At 37.1% G+C, this 19612-nt stretch overlaps 1 protein-coding gene across 40 annotated transcripts in view; it reads left to right on the forward strand.

Annotated features, from left to right (window-relative positions):
* NRXN3 (neurexin 3) overlaps nucleotides 1-19612 on the forward strand; it is a 1571803-nt gene that overhangs the window by 1516365 nt on the left and 35826 nt on the right. For 23 of the 40 annotated variants that reach the window (XR_006705193.1, XR_006705195.1, XM_045451709.1 and 20 more), the window contains one exon: nucleotides 1631-1718. Coding sequence is in view for 37 of the 40 variants with exons in the window: in XM_045451709.1 (XP_045307665.1) it covers nucleotides 1631-1718 (88 nt within the window). In the remaining 3 variants the exon portion in view is untranslated. The remainder of the gene's footprint in view (nucleotides 1-1630; nucleotides 1719-19612) is intronic. The other 17 variants (XR_006705194.1, XM_045451710.1, XM_045451725.1 and 14 more) reach the window with 1 other exon arrangement.

The raw sequence follows: 19612 nt of genomic DNA on the forward strand, positions 1-19612 counted from the left end.
AGCACAGACTGAGCAGCTTAAACAACAGAAATTTATTTTCTCACAGTTGTGGGAGCTGGAAGTTCAAGGTCAAGGTGTCAGCAGGGTTGTTGTTTTTTTCTGAGAACTCTTTTCTTGGCTTATAGATGGCTGTCTTCTCCCTGTGGCTTCACACAGTCGTCCCTCTGTGCATGTCTGTGTCCTAATTTCATCTTTTTATTAAGGACCCCAGTCATATTTGATTTGGCTTACCCTAATAATCTCATTTTAACACAGACCCTATCTCCAAATATTTGTCGTATTCTGAGGTACTGGGGGGCTTAAAACTGCAGTGTCTTAATTTTGGAAGACAGAGTTCAGTCCATAATTAACATCATGTAAGAAGAGGTGTAAAAGAAGTCTATGTGAGCCACAAGTACAGACTTTGATTAAGCTATATCTGTTCAAATCCTATTTCTTACTAGCCGTGTGTCCTTTCTGAACTTCAGTTCTCCTTAAAAGTATAATAATTATATCCATCCCAAAGGATTGTTGTGAGAATTATATCTAATCAATTAATAATAACTATAATAAATATATATACATGTCTAGCTCAGCATCTGGCTTGTAATTGCTTTTCCTCTTGGATATGGATTCAGACTTCAGTGCACTGAGAATAATAAAATCAGCAAGTCAGTTAACATTATTAATATCAAGGTGGGAAAGAAATGAGAATTTATTGAATAACTATATTGAGTACTCTCATGCACATAGTAGGACATAAGATCTGTAGATTAATTATTCAGTAGTATTTATTGTGCCTGCAATATGTATCAGGTACAGAAAATAGTCTTCTCATCTCCTGTATCGCAAAGGCCCTTCTTACTACCCATACATACAGTTTTCTGTATTTCTTGCAGCAGATTCCCTGGCACTGGGGAGTTTCTGCAGGATCCAATAGAAAAAAGAAAATGTTTCAAATTGAGTTACTATTGTTGCAACTACATTGTTTTCTGCTGTCCTCAGAAACAGTCCTACCTGTGTCCAGAGGCTGTCATGTGGTATTTCTCTGCTGGCCTACATTACTAATTCAGCTAATTGCAGCAATTACACGAAGAGATCGCTGCTAGCAAGAAAAGCCATTATACTGTTCCTGAACAGACTGCATTCCTCAGCATTCATTAATTATGCCAGCCTATAGATTCACAACCACCAAATCATACACTTGAGACCACACACCATATGCATTGAAACCCTCTCAAAGCTCGCAGTGCCTTTCCGTGCTGGCTTGCACTCGTGTATTGTCCAAAATTTGCATAGCCCTTCTCCTGCCCTTTGGATTCTCAAAATTGAAATTACAGTCAGAAATAGAGTTAGGCTGTACAATGTGACTTATGGGGATAGGATGATCTTGAGCCTCCTGGAACCACTCTGAGTCTTTCACCTTCTCATAAAACCCATACAGGTTGTCTGACCCCATAACCATTCACAGCCACACAAGAGTTTAAAATTCTTTATCCTACAGCATGCCCTCTTTAGAGAAGAGAAAGAGTAATAATGATGGAAGGCAAGACATAGTGATAAGTCTTTGATGCTTTTGTTCATGGGTTTCCTTATCTCTCTCTCTCCTCTCTCTTCCCCCACCCCATTATTTTTCCTTTGACACGCACAGCCAACATCAGATGACCTTGTTTCATCTGCTGAATGTTCAAGCGATGATGAGGACTTCGTTGAGTGTGAGCCGAGTACAGGTAGGTTAGGTCAGTCTTGTTTTGCTTGCTATCTTTTTACATTTGCAAAAAACAATACATACATATATGTGAATATACATGTGTTTTATATATATATTATAGTGTGTTAATGTGTGTATTTCCTATATCTATATATGTATAAGCATACATATATAAATATTAATATATAATCAAAAGCATCAAATCCCATGGAAGGAGCAGATAAGATCCCAGGGAAATTTAAAGTTATTTCCTGAAAACTAAAGAAAAAGCCACGGTGTGCCGCCTAACTTCGAGCAATCAGACACCCAGCTTAACTATGGGAACAAGAAAAGTACAGCAGCACTGGCAGTTATGAAATTGACAGGGTGTGCGATCATGAAGATGTCTATACAGAAATAACATCAAAACACCATGAACCCAAAGTGGAACTATAAAGGTAATTTAAGCCTCATGAATTGTTCTGAGTCTGCATGGCAAACAAAACCGGAAGCCAAAACCAAACAGAAATAAATAAATAAATAAATAAATAAATAAATAAATAAATAAATAAATAAATAAAAATAAATACATACATGCATACACACATACATACATACACACATTTTCCATGGGATTTCAACAGCAGTTAACATGGTATTATATTTATACTAATTTTGTTCATTGTGCGTTTAGAGAAATTGTGCAGTATTATAGCTTAGTAAAAACAAAATTAGTACTGAACCATGCCATGTCAATAGCTGAGATGCTTCAAAATGTATCTATTGTGCTGAAGTTGAGAGTTGGCAACTTGATGCTTCAGTGTGTTCCCCATTTGCACCCAGATACATTTTGATCTTTTTATGGTCTTTCTTTATAGTGAGCTATATATGATATAATGTCCAGCAGGCAACTGCAGTCCCTGATTATTTCCTATCAATTTTTCCAAGTCGTCTGTTTTGAGACTTGCTATAAGTTAAACATTTATATATATATAATAGAGAACAGATATCATCGAATTTCTGTGTATGTTTAATAGAATTAAAAGCTGGAGTTGGGTCAGATCTTATTTCTGCAAAGGCTAAGAGAAATAAATAGAATATTCTAGTTGATTCTTTGGTTTGCTTGATTTTTTTTTCTTTTCTTTAAAAAAAGAGGTGAGCCATTAAACATTTTCTTTTGCTAATTCTGGAGAAATTCAAGGTTTGTGAAAAAAATAATATAACCAAAGAAAAAACCTTCCAATTCTTACCCCAAGATGATTTACATTTTCTCAAATTTTGTTGAAGGACTGACTGGTGTCTTGCAAGTGGCTTTGAATCCAGGAAGTTCTGTGGGTTCCTATTTTTGGCATTACATAGGGATATAATAATAGGTAGGACCTTTCCATTTTGGAGTGTGACCTGTTTCTTTGGGAGCTCAGTTGTGTAGAAGGAAAGTAACGGTGGCCTGGTGGTCAGATTTTTTTTCCAGATTATTAGACAATAATGTACTACATGAGGCTTTAATAATACTGGAGGTTAGATATATCCAGTCTATACCAGAAATTGGACACCAAGTTTTTATTCACGCATTAATTCATGCATTCATTCATTCAATATTTCTGAGTGCTAGGGCAGGGTACAATGTATCTCTAGAATTGAGGCCCTCCTGTTCTAATAATTTTCATAAATGAGCTGTTGGAAAGTAGAATTAGGAGCTTTGCTACCTAAATTACCTCTCCAAAATAATTCAGTTCAGCAAGTATTTTTTGAGTTAACTGTGTGTTAGGCATGTGCCCCGTCTTAGGAATTCAGATATAAATATGACATGTTCCCCAATACATACGTTAAGTTAACTGATTTCATGGCCAATAGTTTCAGATATCTAGACTTTAATTTGGATTTTTCTATTTATCCTTTCTCTGGTTTTCTTGCTTTCATAGCAGAGATATCTGTATATATACAACAATGTTGATCAAACCTTTAGATTTTAAGTCTTCTCATAAAAATTAAGACTTGACCATTCCAAAATATTACCCCTGTCTTCCCCTACTACTTCCCTGCCTCTTACCCTAAGTCATTTCCATAGCAACCTCCATAACAAAACAGAGGGGGTTTCCAGATCTGATTCATGAGTACAGCTTCCCAGGTTGTGGGTGTATATTGCCATTTGGTATTGAACTTGAACAGGCCCACACTTGAATGGCCCCAAACTAAGTCCATTTGCTTTTTTAGTGGCTGCACAGGTGTTTCATCTGATTCAAAAGCAGAGGACAGAAATTCAATGCCAGCATTTCTTGAGTAATATAATTACATGGGGCAGGTGGGAGATAAAAGCTGTTTTTAAAACAATCTGTTGTGTTCTCTGAGGGGATGTAGGAGGGGACATATAAATAAAGTAGGTGACAGAGTGTTTACCCTGAAGGAGCTAACATGTAGCTCTAAGAGACTAATATTGATCCCTTCTGCCTGGGATTATTCAACTCATCACATTTGAAGAAGGAGCATTTCTTCTTTCTAAATTTATTTACTCCATAAAGTATTCCTGATAAGTGATTCAGATATACAGGGAAATATGTCAGAAGCATATTTAATACAGAAAGGAGGTAGATATTCCTACTGATGTAGAGGTTTTACCCTGGAGGCCTGATTAACACTGAGGAAGGTTACACACATAGAGATACAAAGCCCTCTTCTGCATCCCATGAGAAATATCTCCATAGCCTTCACATCTTCCCAAAACAGTGTGGGTTAAAAATCAGAAAAATGTAAGCCAGTTGTTTCTGGGGCTAGGTTTGCCCTGCCTAAAGAGAAATCTTTCATTGCCCATGCAACAACAGATAATAATGGCAATATTTGGATCTCTTCGGCATATATGATTACTCTGAGATTCTGTGTGAATATTGAGATTAAAATTTTGGGTTTGAACATTCTAATTCACTGCCTCAGTTTCTCAAATTTTACTCTTTCCAGGCCTGATGTTTGATGGAAATACACTCAGTTTGGTTAATTACCCAGGCCTCGTTTTATCTTATTTAACAATTACCTTGTCTTCTCTCATTTTGTTGGCAAGTTGAGGATTTTCTAGCTGTCTCAGTTATAAGGCATTTAACTTCTACTGATTCTTTCCTGATTATTTAGGTTCACTAGAAGCTCTTATTTTTCATAAATTTGCATAATTTAGAATTTGCTCTATTCAACAACTTTTGTTTTCATTTGGGCATCAAATTTTAAATGAAATTATTTTTATTTTTAATCTTCAAATCAAAATGGATTTTAAAGCTTCTGGTTTTGAGTCAGATGTAAGCAACTGCCTTTCGTGCCCACAACTCGCTTTGGCACTTAGAGATCACGCTCATTTGTGTAGCTTAGTTATATCATCTTGAGGGACCACTTAAATTTTTTTGGACTTTGGCTGATGATTGTCTAGAAACCTTTAGATATAATGGGTCTCAAATTTTCTCTGGATGGAATGAGTAAAAAACGAACAAACAAAAAACCCCTGCACCGTTAGAGCCACACAGAGAGTGAAAGCTCAGTTAGTATTTGACTGAATTTATATGACCCTCAAAATACCTCATAATGTTACATTAAAGTTGGAAATGTTTCTTACCTCTAACTTCATCTGCCTTTAAAGAGCCAAATAAAACCTGTTGAATTATTTAAAATATATGATTCCATGCAAATAAATATCACCCTAACAAAATCCACATCTCTTAAAAAAAATCTTCTACTTTTTATAATGAGTCACAGGTAAAATTACATTTTCTGAACATTTACTTTGAGAAACCAGCATTGAAACTGTGGTAGGTTCCCCTCTCTAAGGAATATGAGGAGGAAACACACACACACACACACACACACACACACACACACACACACACAAAACCTCAAAGCAACCAGGCTGTAAGAGTGAGCATGTGACCTCCCTCACGACCTTGTAACCTGAGACCACCTAATCAGACTGCATGTTTGTGTGTTCCCATATATGGGAGACAAAGAAATAGAAAATGTATAAAAAACTACAGCACTTGGTGATTGGGGCTCAGTTCTTCCATATGAACCCAACTGAGACCCGCTGGCATGAGTAAAGTTGCTTCCCAGAAAGAAAAGCCTCAGTGTCATGACCCTCTGTGGGAGAATCCTGGTACAAAAGTTTATAAAATCATAATGAAGGTATTTGCATCAAATGAAAATATGCAGAAGAATATTTGAATAGCTATTTCAGGACTTAAAATTGGGGGTCAGGGTTTTAACTTTCCTAATTTGTGCGCATGAATTGCATTCCCCACAAAGGAAGTCAGTATCTATTTAATATCTCAGACTTTGTCTTTGCATACAAACCCTTTTTTTCCCAAGCACACTTCTGTTGATATTAAATCATGCTGTAAATTCCTATTTCATTGTTCTCACCTCTTTGGATCCAACAACAACAACAAAGTAGAGAAGCTGGAGAGGATTTATATGACCACTAGAAAATGGGATTTTTGATAAATGAAATTATGGAAGTCAAATTACACTTAAGATCTTTAGTCAATTCACATCTGTGATTTAAAATGTGGGAATCAATTCTGAAACATAGAGAAATTGATGAAAGTCACTTCCTAAATGGAAAAAATATATTCTCTCCCTTCCTGCTCCTATCCCCACTCTCTCCATCTTTAGAAATAGAAAACACTGTATTCTTAGGTGAGCGTTTATATAATTAAAAATTACCAACTTTCTGAATTTTATATATTTATGATCTCAGTATTCTAAAGTCCTGGGGCAGGGGTCACAGAGCAGAGAGAAAAATACAAAGAAATGCCTTTTACACCTGAGAAGTGGGCATGGCAACAATTAGCCACAGTATTGATTTATCCGGCCATTACACAGGGATACATTTTTCTAGTTGTCAATTAGCCAGGGGTTTTGCCTCCACTTTTGTTAAATGTCCTTTGATCAAATCTCAAGGGACACTACGTCCACCAGAGGGCAGACAGTAAAAGGAAGTAAAGATGAAGCAGATCCATCTATCAATAGACTTGTGCTAAACAATTTTCTTAATGGTTGGATTGAGGGAGATGTTTAAACTATTGGCAGTAATTTGAGATCACAAAATAATTACTTTTCCCAGAGTGGTTCTCAGATGTGTTTTTACTCCTCAAATCTACAGCCCTCACATTTGCATTTGGTGTTATTGCTACTTTGTTCCTCTTTGTTAGTCGCACTATAATATTCAACCCAGTGTGGGTGAAATTTAAATTTGGCAAAACACCAAGAGCATAGCCTTATTTATGTTCTCCAGGTGGAACTGGGTTCTTAATCTTTATCCGTTTGAGACTCCTCAGCATTTATAATAGGAAAATCTGGCGCTGAATTGTTAAAAGTTCACCAAATCCTTAGGTTTTTATTTGCTGGAACACCATGGAAAATGCAGCTGAAGTGTTAAGACAATAATAATTTTAGATCAGAAGGATAAGAAGAAATAGAGTCTTATTTTTCAGAATCCATAGTTTAAAAAAAACTGAATGTGCTGGTCATTGACATTAAATATGATATTTTTAATCTTATGTGTGTATAGAAATACATTTTGCCATTAATGTTTTCAGCAAGCTTGAAGAATTAGCAACTTGTACATTTTATTTGGGTTTTTATTCAATTTTAGAAATATTGTTCCACATGGAAAAATTGGCTAATGACATGATAATTCTATTTACAAATCTTGAATCGCCACATGGAAAAATTTTTCTAAAATTAAATGAAAATCAAGTGTATAGTAATATAGTCAACGCATAAATAAAATGCCATAGGAATGTTTGAGCGTCACGTGTCCAGAATCCACCGTGGAGCCCAAGTCCACTTTAAAACACTTCGAATAAAAGGATAATGGGAAGTAATCTCAAAATGGTTTTACTTTTGTTAAGAATAATGTACACAGATGTAAGTTTCGTTAATTCAATTAATCATTGTTGGGTATAGACCTTAGTCCCTTTTACATTTGAGTTATAATACATGTCTGGTGTACACAAAGGGAAAGAGTTATTGACATCTTTAGATCCAGGCTAAAATTAGGGTAAGAATAGAAATATATAGGAAAGCCTACTAATTGGCTGGTGGGCAATTGATAGCTCAGGCATGATATACAGAAAATATGTGACTCATGGATTGACCATTATCATGGTTTTCATAACAAAAACAGTAAGTCTAATAACCAGAATGATAAAAATTAAAAAAAAATCCATTTATGTCCATTACTCAACATTTTGTGTATGTTGACAAGGGAGGGGAATCAATGAGATCAATGTGTAAGTGTACACATTTCCATTTGAAAGTTTTGGAAATCATTTGTACAATAACTTTTAGTGACTGCTATGTGTAGCCACTAGAATAGGTGATAGGAAAACAAAAATAAGGTGCACCTGGGTGGCTCAGTCGGTTAAGCGGCCGACTTCGGCTCAGGTCGTGATCTCGCGGTCCGTGAGTTCAAGCCCTGCATTGGGCTCTGTGCTGACAGCTCAGCTCAGGGCCTGGAGCCTGTTTCAGAATCTGTGTCTCCCTCTCTCTGACCCTCCCCCATTCATGCTCTGTCTCTCTCTGTCTCAAAAATAAATAAACGTTAAAAAAATTTTTTTTAAATAAAAAAAAAATAAGACATAACACCTCTAGGAGTTCATAGTCTTTTAGGGAAGACAGATACAAAAATAAAGGGAATAAAAAGGAAAGAAGGGAAAGAAAGGGAAGAAACAGTGTGGATGATGAATGGAAATTCCTAGAATGTTATCCGAACTCAGAGGAGATGTTGCTAATTCAGCGATAGCATACCCCATCTAAGGATGGGCAAGAAAAATCATAGAAGATGATACCAGTGACAGAATCATTTAACCCCAAAGATCATTCTTTTGTATCTTAGTTTGGGGGCACAAAATTTCAGATTCACTATGATTGAGAAATTAGTACAGTTTAGTAATAAACTTCTCTTTGAACACATGTACAGTATGGTGTAGGTCCAGGGCTTCTTAGGTAGTAGGGTAAGGATGGGCATGGCTAAGGGAGCATTCCAAGACAAACTCATGAGAACTTCCTGATTTCAAACGCCAATGCAAGTAATTGATAACATGTGAGCTTAATGAAATCATTAAGCAAGCGTTCCCCCTGCCCCCACCAACTATCCTCCAAATTAATAAAGAGGGATTGGGTTTCTAAAGAAAGTTTTTTATGAGTTTTTCTTTGTTTTTGTTCTGTATTTTTTCTCCCATAAGTCCTAGTATATATACTGTGTGTATATATATATATATTTGTATATAATATGTGTGCATACTAAATATATAGTACCTATCCCTCCATATATATGTAGACACAGTATAAGTGATATTAGACTAATGTAAACAGAGATTAACAACAGTCCCTGCCATCAGTCATGTGTTTACACAGAAATTCACACCATCATCTTTACATCAGCCAACATAGACATGCATGATACTGTTTTAACTTGGCAAACAAAGCATGTGAACTTTTCTTTTGGGTTTTATTTCCTTCTGTATCATAATTACAGTGATGACTACATAATTCAGTTATCCTTGGGAGGGGTGGAGAGAAAAAATTATACAGATATATCTATCCATATATGCACATTCCTGTGTATATATATAAATAGATATATACCTTGTATATATTTGAAAAGCATTTTCTGCTGTTTTCACCTCATCTTGTGCCGCATGAATTTTTGGTGTTCAATTTACTTTATTTTGTTTTGATTCATATTTAGTATTTTGGTCATTATGGCTATGTTAAACTCATTGCTATATTTATTAGTAATTATAATCATTTTTTTAAATACTGAGAGATATATACATATACAAAACAAACAAGGCAACAAAATCTTTTCTTGCCATCCTAATCTCTAATTTCTCCCCCTTCAGCATATCCCTCCAGTATTTATATTTATGTTCAAAACAAACCCCAGAAAATCCAAGAAAGTTGTGTACAAAAGAATGAAACATTGTGTTTTCTTCTTCTCCCTCCTATACATATTTTTTGCTTTAATTTCCTTCCTTTTCCCTTTTCATTTTTCCCCATATCTGCACAGGCCACTTGCCTTTACTCCCCACCCACCCCCCCTTAAGACCATGTAATTAATTGAAAGGAGGACAGATGAGCCAGAAAAAAACATAAAATAAAAAAAGAAAGAAAAGGAAAGACAGACAGACATCCAGATACAACAGAGAAACACATCCCTGTCCACAAATTTCAGATGGCATAAAAAGAATTTTATTGCAGATGTAGAATATTTGTTGTATCTTTTATTTCTGGACAAGCCCAGGATCATTGTGTGGCATGCAGTGACAGTTTTGTAGCTAATCAACTAACCATGGCCTTCATCACCAATGCATGGCTGTAACGATGCCATCTTGTGTTTCATCCAAGTGACACATCCAGGCTAACCCAGCAAGTCCAGTTGTATGAATTGTGGGGGTAACTTTTGTAGTTATAATTTCACGGGTTCTCGTTTTTATTATTTCCATTGGGTCATGGCGGCCCATGAGCTGCTCTCACGACACATCTGTATGCTTTTGTTCTTGTGTTTGCTTTCCTCAGCACAGCAGTCAGGCATGTGTCTCTTGTCTGGCACATCTGTCTTGCCATCTTGTCTTGGAGTCCACTGTTATGCTGTCGTTCTGTGATTCTGTTCTCTGTTTGTAACATGTGGTTTGAAATGCCCTCCCTTTATTTCTCACTCCTCTATTGTTTCTACTTTGAACCTTACCCCTAGGGAACTTCACAAAGGAGCAAAGCAAATTTTCAGTCGAAATGTAAGGCTGATAACTGTGGTTTGCATCTGGAAGTCATAAGTTGCACTTTTTACCTGGCGAAGGGGGCAAAACTTATAGTGGGAAACTGCTAATGAAAATAGTCAAACAACCATCCAATCAACAACAATAAGAAACCCTTGTTGATTTTTTTGACATAATTAAATGGGCTTACTGTTAAAGAGATTCCGTGTAAGAGCTGATTTCTAAAGAGTTTTTCTATTGATTATCAATCTGCTAGTTAAACCTTGTCTTCAGGAAGAGATCAACAGAAAAGTTTCTCAAAAAGTGCTAGTAAGGGAGCATCATCATCATTTCTTCTACATAGAGCAATGCTTGTTCCTGAATTGGTAAGGAAGTTTTGGAAATCTGAATGTGTTTTATAATGAAATTCATTTATTTTTATATATTTTAACCTAAAATGTAAATGTGTTTGGCAACTGATCGGAGGGCGAAAAAAAAAAAAAGCTTCTTAACTCACTGGTTCTACCTCATGCATATTTTGAAGTAAGATTACCTTTTGATCTTTCAGAGTCAGATATGGTATGTATTTTATATTATTTTTTAATTCATGGAAGCATTATAGAGCCAACACTTCAACTTAGACCCAAATCCTTTCTTTTCCCAAAGAACACAACATACATAATAGTTTTGTTTCTGAGAATAGAGTGTGAATTTCTTGAGACAGAAGTGGAAGAAAGTGCCCAGTGACTTATTCAGGTGCTGGATTATACTTCTGATGATCCAGGAAATTTGCAGGATGACTTGGAATGATTTGGTTTTCTTGACACTAGCATGAGGAAAATGAATCTTTGTAATAGGCTCACCTCCTTATTTATAAAGGTTGAGCAAGAGAATATAAAATAGGTATACCATAGATTCATAGATTAAAGACTTTAAAAATAGTTCTAAGATTTCTAAAAATCCCTATTTCTAATCTGGACAAGAGAAAGCATTTCAAGGCAGATGGTTTTATGAGATGTTTCAGTCATCTTAGGGTAGCTCTGTGCTGTTCTTTAGGGGAAGAGGACTGAGCACCATAAAGTAAGAGAAGGGAGAGAGGGAAGAAGGAAAAGAGAGAGAGAGAGAGAGAGAGAGAGAGAGAAGGAAGGGAGGGGCATTCATGATGAACGAGGTAAAGCACCTTGTACATGTTAAGAAACAGCACACACACAGACACACACAGCCCTAATTTGTTGTGTCTGTAGTGTACAATATTCCCACCATGGCTAACATCAAGCCAAAAATATGACACCTCTAAACAGAGAACTACTACATGAATATATAGTATTTTCACTAAATAGATACTACAGATATCAACCATCTCAGGGGCATAGATAACAGTAAAATGTGGTAACATACCTAGGAAGTAATGAGTTTAAAGTTTTTATTACCTTTGTTTTTAACATAATGTACTTGTCTGCAATTTTATATACTTTGATTTTTGATGATGGCTGTTAAACAACCAACTTGCAAAATAGCTGAAAATGTGCTAGTAATCAGCTGTCACGAGCTGGTTTGCATCCCACTGGCCCAGGTGCCATGCTGGGGGCATTCAAACACCATATTTATTTAAAATGTTTTTAAGTTATTATAAGTGGGAGACTATTAGGGCCATCTTACAATTGAGAAAATCAGCACTCAGAAACTTTGTTTTTCCAAGATTTCATTATCTGCACATAGTGGCAGAGGTAAGATTCAAATCCAAATGTGTTTGAAAATGGATGCATTTTATTTCCACCACAGTGTGCACAGAGCATCAGGATTAAACGCTTATTAAAACACTAAATTTTGGAACTATCATGTGCTCATTTGTGGAGCATTCACTAGTATTGTTTCCTGAAAATAGAGTTGCCAAATATCCTCCCTTAGTAACTGAAGATGAGCAAGATATTTCTTAGGTTTGCTAATCTTGCTTCCTGAGCTTTGAAAAAAATACAACAGGCGTGCCTGGCTCAGTCAGTTAAGCGTCTCACTCTTGGTTTCAGCTCAGGTCATGATCTTGTGGTTCCGTGAGCCCCCCATTTGGCTTGTGCTGACAGCACAGAGCCTGCTTGGAATTCTGTCTCCCTTTATCTCTGCCCCTCTCCTTCCTTCTCTCTCTCTCTCTCTCTCTCTCTCTCTCTCTCTCTCTCTTTCTCTTTCTTTCTGTCACACACACACACACACACACATAAATAAATAAACATTTTAAAAAGACTATAACAGATGCATTTCTTAGTGCATAATTATAATCTCCAGCATGATTCCATGAGTCAGTTGTTATGATTTTGTAACTTTTAGAACATAATGAACTTTATTTAGTTATAGTATTTGAGGCATGTTAATTAACCAAATGCACAGTAAAATCTATCATTGCCCTTTACTTCCACATTTTCTCCTAGAGTAAAGTAGTATGCTGACACTTAAAACAGCATGAGAACCATTGTATTGCAGAAAATATTGAAGCTTAAAAAAGTCATTTTCCTGTTACATACTTAATCATTGCTTTGTAAAAGAGTTTGAGAGACCTGGGAATTAAAAAGGAAAAGAGTTGGATCTTTTTTTTTTTTTTAATTTTTTTTTTCAACGTTTATTTATTTTTGGGACAGAGAGAGACAGAGCGTGAACGGGGGAGGGGCAGAGAGAGAGGGAGACACAGAATCGGAAACAGGCTCCAGGCTCTGAGCCATCAGCCCAGAGCCTGACGCGGGGCTCGAACTCACGGACCGCGAGATCCTGACCTGGCTGAAGTCGGACGCTTAACTGACTGCGCCACCCAGGCGCCCCTGGAAAAGAGTTGGATCTTATTAGCCCTTCTAATTTGATGAAAAAAATTCTCTGATTGGGTTTCTGATAGTGCAGTATTTTACTCTGATTTGATGTCAAGTTTAGTTGCCCTGTGGTCTGACTTTCAGTGACAGTATACACAATATTGAATGAAGTCCCCGTAAGTGATTTCTAGGCCTTTTCCTCTAGGTTTGCCACTGCTACATCTTTGTTCCTTCATTCAGTAAGTACTCCTTGAACACTTAAGTAATGGTCAGGCATAGTCCTAAGTATTTTATATTTTTAAATTCTTTAATCCTCATAATAAGCCTGTGTGGGGCTATTGTTGTTGTTGTTATTTTAAAGATGAATAGGGGCGCCTGGGTGGCGCAGTCGGTTAAGCGTCCGACTTCAGCCAGGTCACGATCTCGCGGTCTGTGAGTTCGAGCCCCGTGTCGGGCTCTGGGCTGATGGCTCAGAGCCTGGAGCCTGTTTCCGATTCTGTGTCTCCCTCTCTCTCTGCCCCTCCCCCGTTCATGCTCTGTCTCTCTCTGTCCCAAAAATAAATAAACGTTGAAAAAAAAAAAATTAAAAAAAAAAAAAAAAAAGATGAATAAACTGGGCACAGAGGAGCTAACCAAATTGTCTAAGGTCACCCAGCAAAGAAGTACAAGAAATGGGATTTGAACCCAAGCCAGCTGGCCTGCAAGTTCACACATTGCTCACTATGCTATACTCTTATTATGTAGCACTTACTCTACGTTAACCCGATATATGAAAGTGCTACCTGCTTCCTGCATAACAATGAAAGAAAGTTTGTGTAGTGAGTATATTAAGTGGTTGGGTAATACTGGTTAAACAGATTAGTTACTATGTATCTCAAAGTCTTCAAAAACATTGCTTGATTGGGGTCAGGAAATTGCTCAGTTATGATTTATCCACACAGCTGTGGTTGAAACAACTTACCTGGTTTCCTGTGAGGTGGAATGGTTCCAATATTCAGGATAAATACCATCACTTCTGTGAGGTTATTCCTCTTGATTTGCCTATGTAACAATTTGTGCAGTGCACTTCTCGCTCATTACTCATCAGCAGCCCTGCTTAGCACATGTGATCAGACAACAGCCCCTCCAAGAACACAGGCTCTCAGTGAGAGTTCTGGTAAGATGCTGTATTTTCTTTATTTCAGAAATAATTATGTTCCTTGGAGCACAGTGCTTTCGATGTTACAGCTAATAGAAAGCAACAAAATCCATGAACATGGACCTCAGAGGACATCCTTCTTACCTTAGCACCTTTTCTGTTTTAAATCCACCTGTTTATCATCTCTTTCAATTTTTTCTCATGTTCTCACAGTATGTATCTGAAACTATAAAAAACAATCAAAACCAATAACAACAACCAAAAAACCAGAACCAAACCTTTTTGGGGCCCTTACATTTTCTGAAGAAAAGAATCTTAAAAGGGGTTATTAAAAAGAAAGCATCTTTTTCAAGCTGTGCTTGCTTTTATTAGAGTCCTTTCAAGGAAACTAGAGCTTGCCCAAGCATCTGAGAGTCTCATTACAAGTGACATCCTTCCTGGCCAGTTCCGAAGCCAGATTCGAAACCAGAAAATGTGTGCAGTTAAGATTGCTTGAGTAATCCTCTATTGTCGAGTGCCATGGCCGTCTTAGCTTGGAAGCCAAGAGACACCCTTTATACAAAAAGATAATGAGAGTTGGCAACATTGTATTGCTGAGTGTTCCAACTGGTCTGATCAATCACCCAGGGCAAAGGTCAGGCGAACTTTTTTTTCTGTGAAGGGCCAGGGAGTAAATATCTTCGATTTTAAGAGTCTTCCCTTACCCATCATAACTATTCGTCCTTGTTGTAACATAGAGGCAGCCACTGACAATAATACATAAATGAACGAGTGTGGCTATGTTTCATTTAAACTTCATTTTAAAAAGCAGTCATCAGACCAGATATGGTAGTTTGCTAAACCCCTGATGTAAAGAAATCTGATAGGCTTCTCATAGTGTGTTTCACACTCTCTCTCTCTCTCTTTCTCTCTCTCTCTCTCTCTCTCTCTCTCTCTCACACACACACACACACACACACACACAATTTCCTAATGTCTATGCATACATGAATCCTTGCTCTTTTTACAGTCAATCCTAACAAATATTTGTTGAGCTCTCCACTAAGTCATGAGAACATGTAGAATACAATAGGACATTAAGACTCATTGTTTAAGCATGTAATTATCTCAGGGGCACCTGGGTGGCTCAGTCAGTTGAGCATCTGACTTCGGCTCAGGTCATGATCTCACAGTTTGTGGGTTCGAGCCCCGCATCAGGCTCTGTGCTGACTGCTTGCTCAGAGCCTGGAGCCTGCTTCAGATTCTGTGTCTCTTTCTCTCTCTGTCCCTCCCCTGCTCACGCTTTGTCTCGCTCTGTTTCTCAAAAATGAATAAATGAAAAAAAATTAAACATGTAATTAGATATGAAACAGGACAACAAACACACATACACTACCAGGGTCATCTTCCATCAGGTTCATGTGCACTGCATTTCTGGTAAGAGCTTTATGCTTTGCCCTCCCTTTTGCAAATCTATCTTTTGGGCTGGGCGTGGGCTGCCTTCTCCTCTGCTTCCAGCACTCTTTGGCAGAGATTCCTTGAACTCCAGCCCACATACTGTGTCACATCCCAGCAATTCTTCTCCAAACCTTGGCTGTGGGTTATTGAGCTGACAAATGTCTAAATGACTGAGATATGATATTTGCAACCTGCTGAGAACCTCTTCTTTCCCTGTACTTTTTGATTTGTAGCTTTATAAGTTTTACGGAGAAAAGTGAGAAAAATGTTTTTGGTGATACCAGCACTGAATGGGGCAGACAGAATTGAAGGGATGCAATATATAGGATTCCTTCCTGCATCGAGAAGAAAAGCATTTATTTATGTCTTAGCCCTCTGCGTGTCGGAGGTAACAGATTATACAGTGGGGTGCAGAAAGTAGCGTCCTATGTCCTGAGGAGAATAATGTGTTCTATCCACCTGGCAGCAGATTAGGTAGGAACACACTATGAAAATACAGGTTCAAAGCCATATTTAGTATGACTGTGAAAGTGACATTTGTGACTGAAGCATTTTATGCATCAGTGTTTTGGAATCTTTAACATTAGAAATCTGTGAAAAACAAATACGAAAAACTCCTGGATGAATATTAGGTAAATTGTGAAGCCAGAATCTACTGTATCCCAAACCCCAGGGGGAACGTAAGATTAACTTTTGGGAACCAGGATGCTTATTAACAACATTAAGAGCTTTCTCCATTATTAGCAAGGCCCCCTGATGTGATATTGTGCCTGGAGTTGTAAGGTCCCAAAATGGCTCAGAAAGAAAACAGAAAACTAAATGAAGAGACAATGCAAGGAGACAAGAAAGATCAAGCCATTAGGAGAGGCTTTGGGGACAGGAGGTGTAGGGATGAGCTTCTAAAGCAACATCATCTGGCATTAGTGTGTTAATAAGACTCTGAGATAAAAAGGATTGTAGAGAACAGAAGTAAAACAAGGGTAAATTAAGGGCATTGATGGATGACCTGATAAGAATGTAACAAAATGAAGTCAACTTCTTCCTCTCCCATTATGTTTGCAGTAGCCTGATACTTTACTATGTGGCTGATTGGTAGGTTTCGTTTTTTTGTTAGCTTGCTTGTTTCTTTTTTTACTTACGCTTACGCATTACAAGCTTGCCCCATAAAGCGAAGGGGCAAACAAAGTCGCCAGGAGCCATTTGGGTAATATGAATAGGTGAAGTCGACCAAGTTTCACAGAATCAGCAATAGCAAGAACTCTGATAAACTGCAGAGAGCATGGCCTCATTTAACAGCATTGAAATTGAATACATTAAAAATGTGAAAATAAAAACAGACCCTATGAAAGTCAAAGTACAACAATGACATACATAGTGTTTTTAATCCTATTTTTAAAAATTCCCTCATAAAGTTTGAGGAACATGCTCTCAGTAAGATTTCTGGTGAAGGTATCACTTGGTAACATTGAGTATCAAGTTAAACACAGCAATTCCTCTTCCAAACTCCCATAAGCTAAAGGTCTTTTCCTTATCTTTTTTCCTTTTATTATAATCTTAAAGTCTAGGGGGTGCCTTGGTGGCTCAGTCAGTTAAGCATCCAACTCTTCATCTCGGCTCAGGTCACGATTTCATAGTTCATGAATTTGAGCCGTGCATCAGGCTCTGTGTTGACCGTGCGGAGCCTGCTTGGGATTCTCTCCCTCTCCCTCTCCCTCTCCCTCTCTCTTTCTCCCCTCCTTGTGCTCCCTTTCTCTCAAAATAAATAAAGTTAAAAAATAAATAAAGTCTACATACCTCTAAGAGTATACACTTGAAGAATTAAGAGTTCATCATAATTATTTTGTTTTAGGTGACAAAACTAAAGCCTACATAGGTAAATTGATTTGCTCAAGGTTACTGAGCTGGTTTTTTGTTGGTTAGAATTAAATCCCGGGTGTCCAAAATCCATAATCCATTCTATTTTACTGATGCCGTGCCGTGTATTAAGGTTAAAAAAGCAAAAAGCTCAAAATTTTATTTTAAACTGAGATAGTATCCAACAGAAAATTCAGAGGATGTGTGAAAACTTGTTTTGGTTTTTTTTTCTTCTTACTGGCCATGCAGGTGTCAGCTCTACACCTCTGTATTCTGTTGGTCACTAGAGGAACCAGCTAAAAGATTTTAGACAAATGGTGAAGTAATTAGTGGGGACCAGAAGTGACTTGTGGTACAGACTAAACCAGTGCATGCACTAGTGAGAAGTTGTTCCTTCTGTCACCTTCCTCCACTGAGGACAGATGGTTAGGCAAATTGGAGCTATGTTTCCAAAGCTCAAACGTAAAAACCAGTGTCAAGCCATGCCAAAACTTTTGCTCATCCATGGTGAAATGAGAAAAGTAAGGACAGTATATACAGAATTCCCACAAAGTTAAACTTACAGAACTGCCCTATATTCTGAGATTATATCTTCTAGGCTTTGATGGCTAAATCAGTCTTTTACAAAAATAATGTTTTGTCCCTGTTTGTAACATCTTTAATTAGCAAATGAAAGTTGGCAACTGATGTTAGTCCTTCCCCACAGACTTTTCTTTGTCATTTTACTGGTCTCTTTAAAAACAAATAAACCAACATCTAGAAACCGAAAAATGAGGTTTAAAGTATCATCTATACTGGCACACTAGATTTAATAGATTTTGGAGACTAAAGACCCAAGTCTAAAATTTTATTATGAGCTAGATGATCTGAAGATCAAGCCATTTATTTCACTGAGGCCCCAGGAAGTTATTCTATGCATAGGTCACTTAGATGTGAAGTATTAAGAGAGTTTTGGTTCCCAACCAAAGAAATAAATGAAAGGCACAAGGTAGAATGGGAGATCCTAAAATATTCCAGAATACTTGTTATGAGACAACCAAAATCAGTTTATAAGCATAAACAGACTTAAAGAAAAATGGAAATTTTTAAGCACTGGAATCTAGATTGAGAAATTTTTTTTCATCCGAACCTTTCTAGCCGAGTAGAGAGAATGATTTTGCCGAGTTGAATTAGCCTACATTTGAGTTCACATGATCCATCTTTAATGTCAATAGAAGGTCAAAAACCTTAGTCTCCAGCCAAAATAAAAGATATGTTCTATACTGAATACAATTACTGGATTCGTATCTATAGTTCTCATCTCCTCCTACCTTTTCTGTCTCTTGGGTAATCTACACCAATATCCTCTTGCTTAACAAAATTTATTATCTAAATATTGAAAATATTATTTAATATTTAATATTAATTTAGCCTAATAAAAAGCCATGCCAAGTTTACTGAGTGTCTATTGGAAATCAGAGATTTGATGTCCTGAATCAGATATAAGGATTCTGTTATCAGTAATAGAATCAACAGTGCTTATGTTTAGGTGGTGGCCCATGGGTGAGTTTTATTTTGTTATTCATACTTCAAATTTGTACATAGAGTATGTATTACATTTGTTATCAGAAAGCAAGGAATATGTGTGTGTGTATATGTACATATATAAATACATATATTTTATACATATGTATGTATAAAAGAAGTCCGGCAGGGAAATCTTGGGTGGGAAGACTTAGATATAAGAACTCTGCCAGACCATTAATTTGAAAAAATAGTGAATCCTATTTTTCCAGTGAGTTTAAATTACATTCTTGGTGTAAAGCTCTGTAAAGAAAGTTGATGAAGGAATTCAAGACGATGATGATGGTGATGATGATAGGTAGGACTCTGTGTAGCTGAGCATACACCAGTCCTCTGGGATCCATCCTGTTCATCAGGTGACAAATGGTCCATGGATGCACCAGGTGGTCATATAGCAGCAGTAGGCATGAGATAGCCTGTAAATGACCCA

This window comes from Leopardus geoffroyi, chromosome B3, assembly GCF_018350155.1.
Source record: "Leopardus geoffroyi isolate Oge1 chromosome B3, O.geoffroyi_Oge1_pat1.0, whole genome shotgun sequence".
Taxonomy (NCBI): Eukaryota; Metazoa; Chordata; class Mammalia; order Carnivora; family Felidae; genus Leopardus; species Leopardus geoffroyi.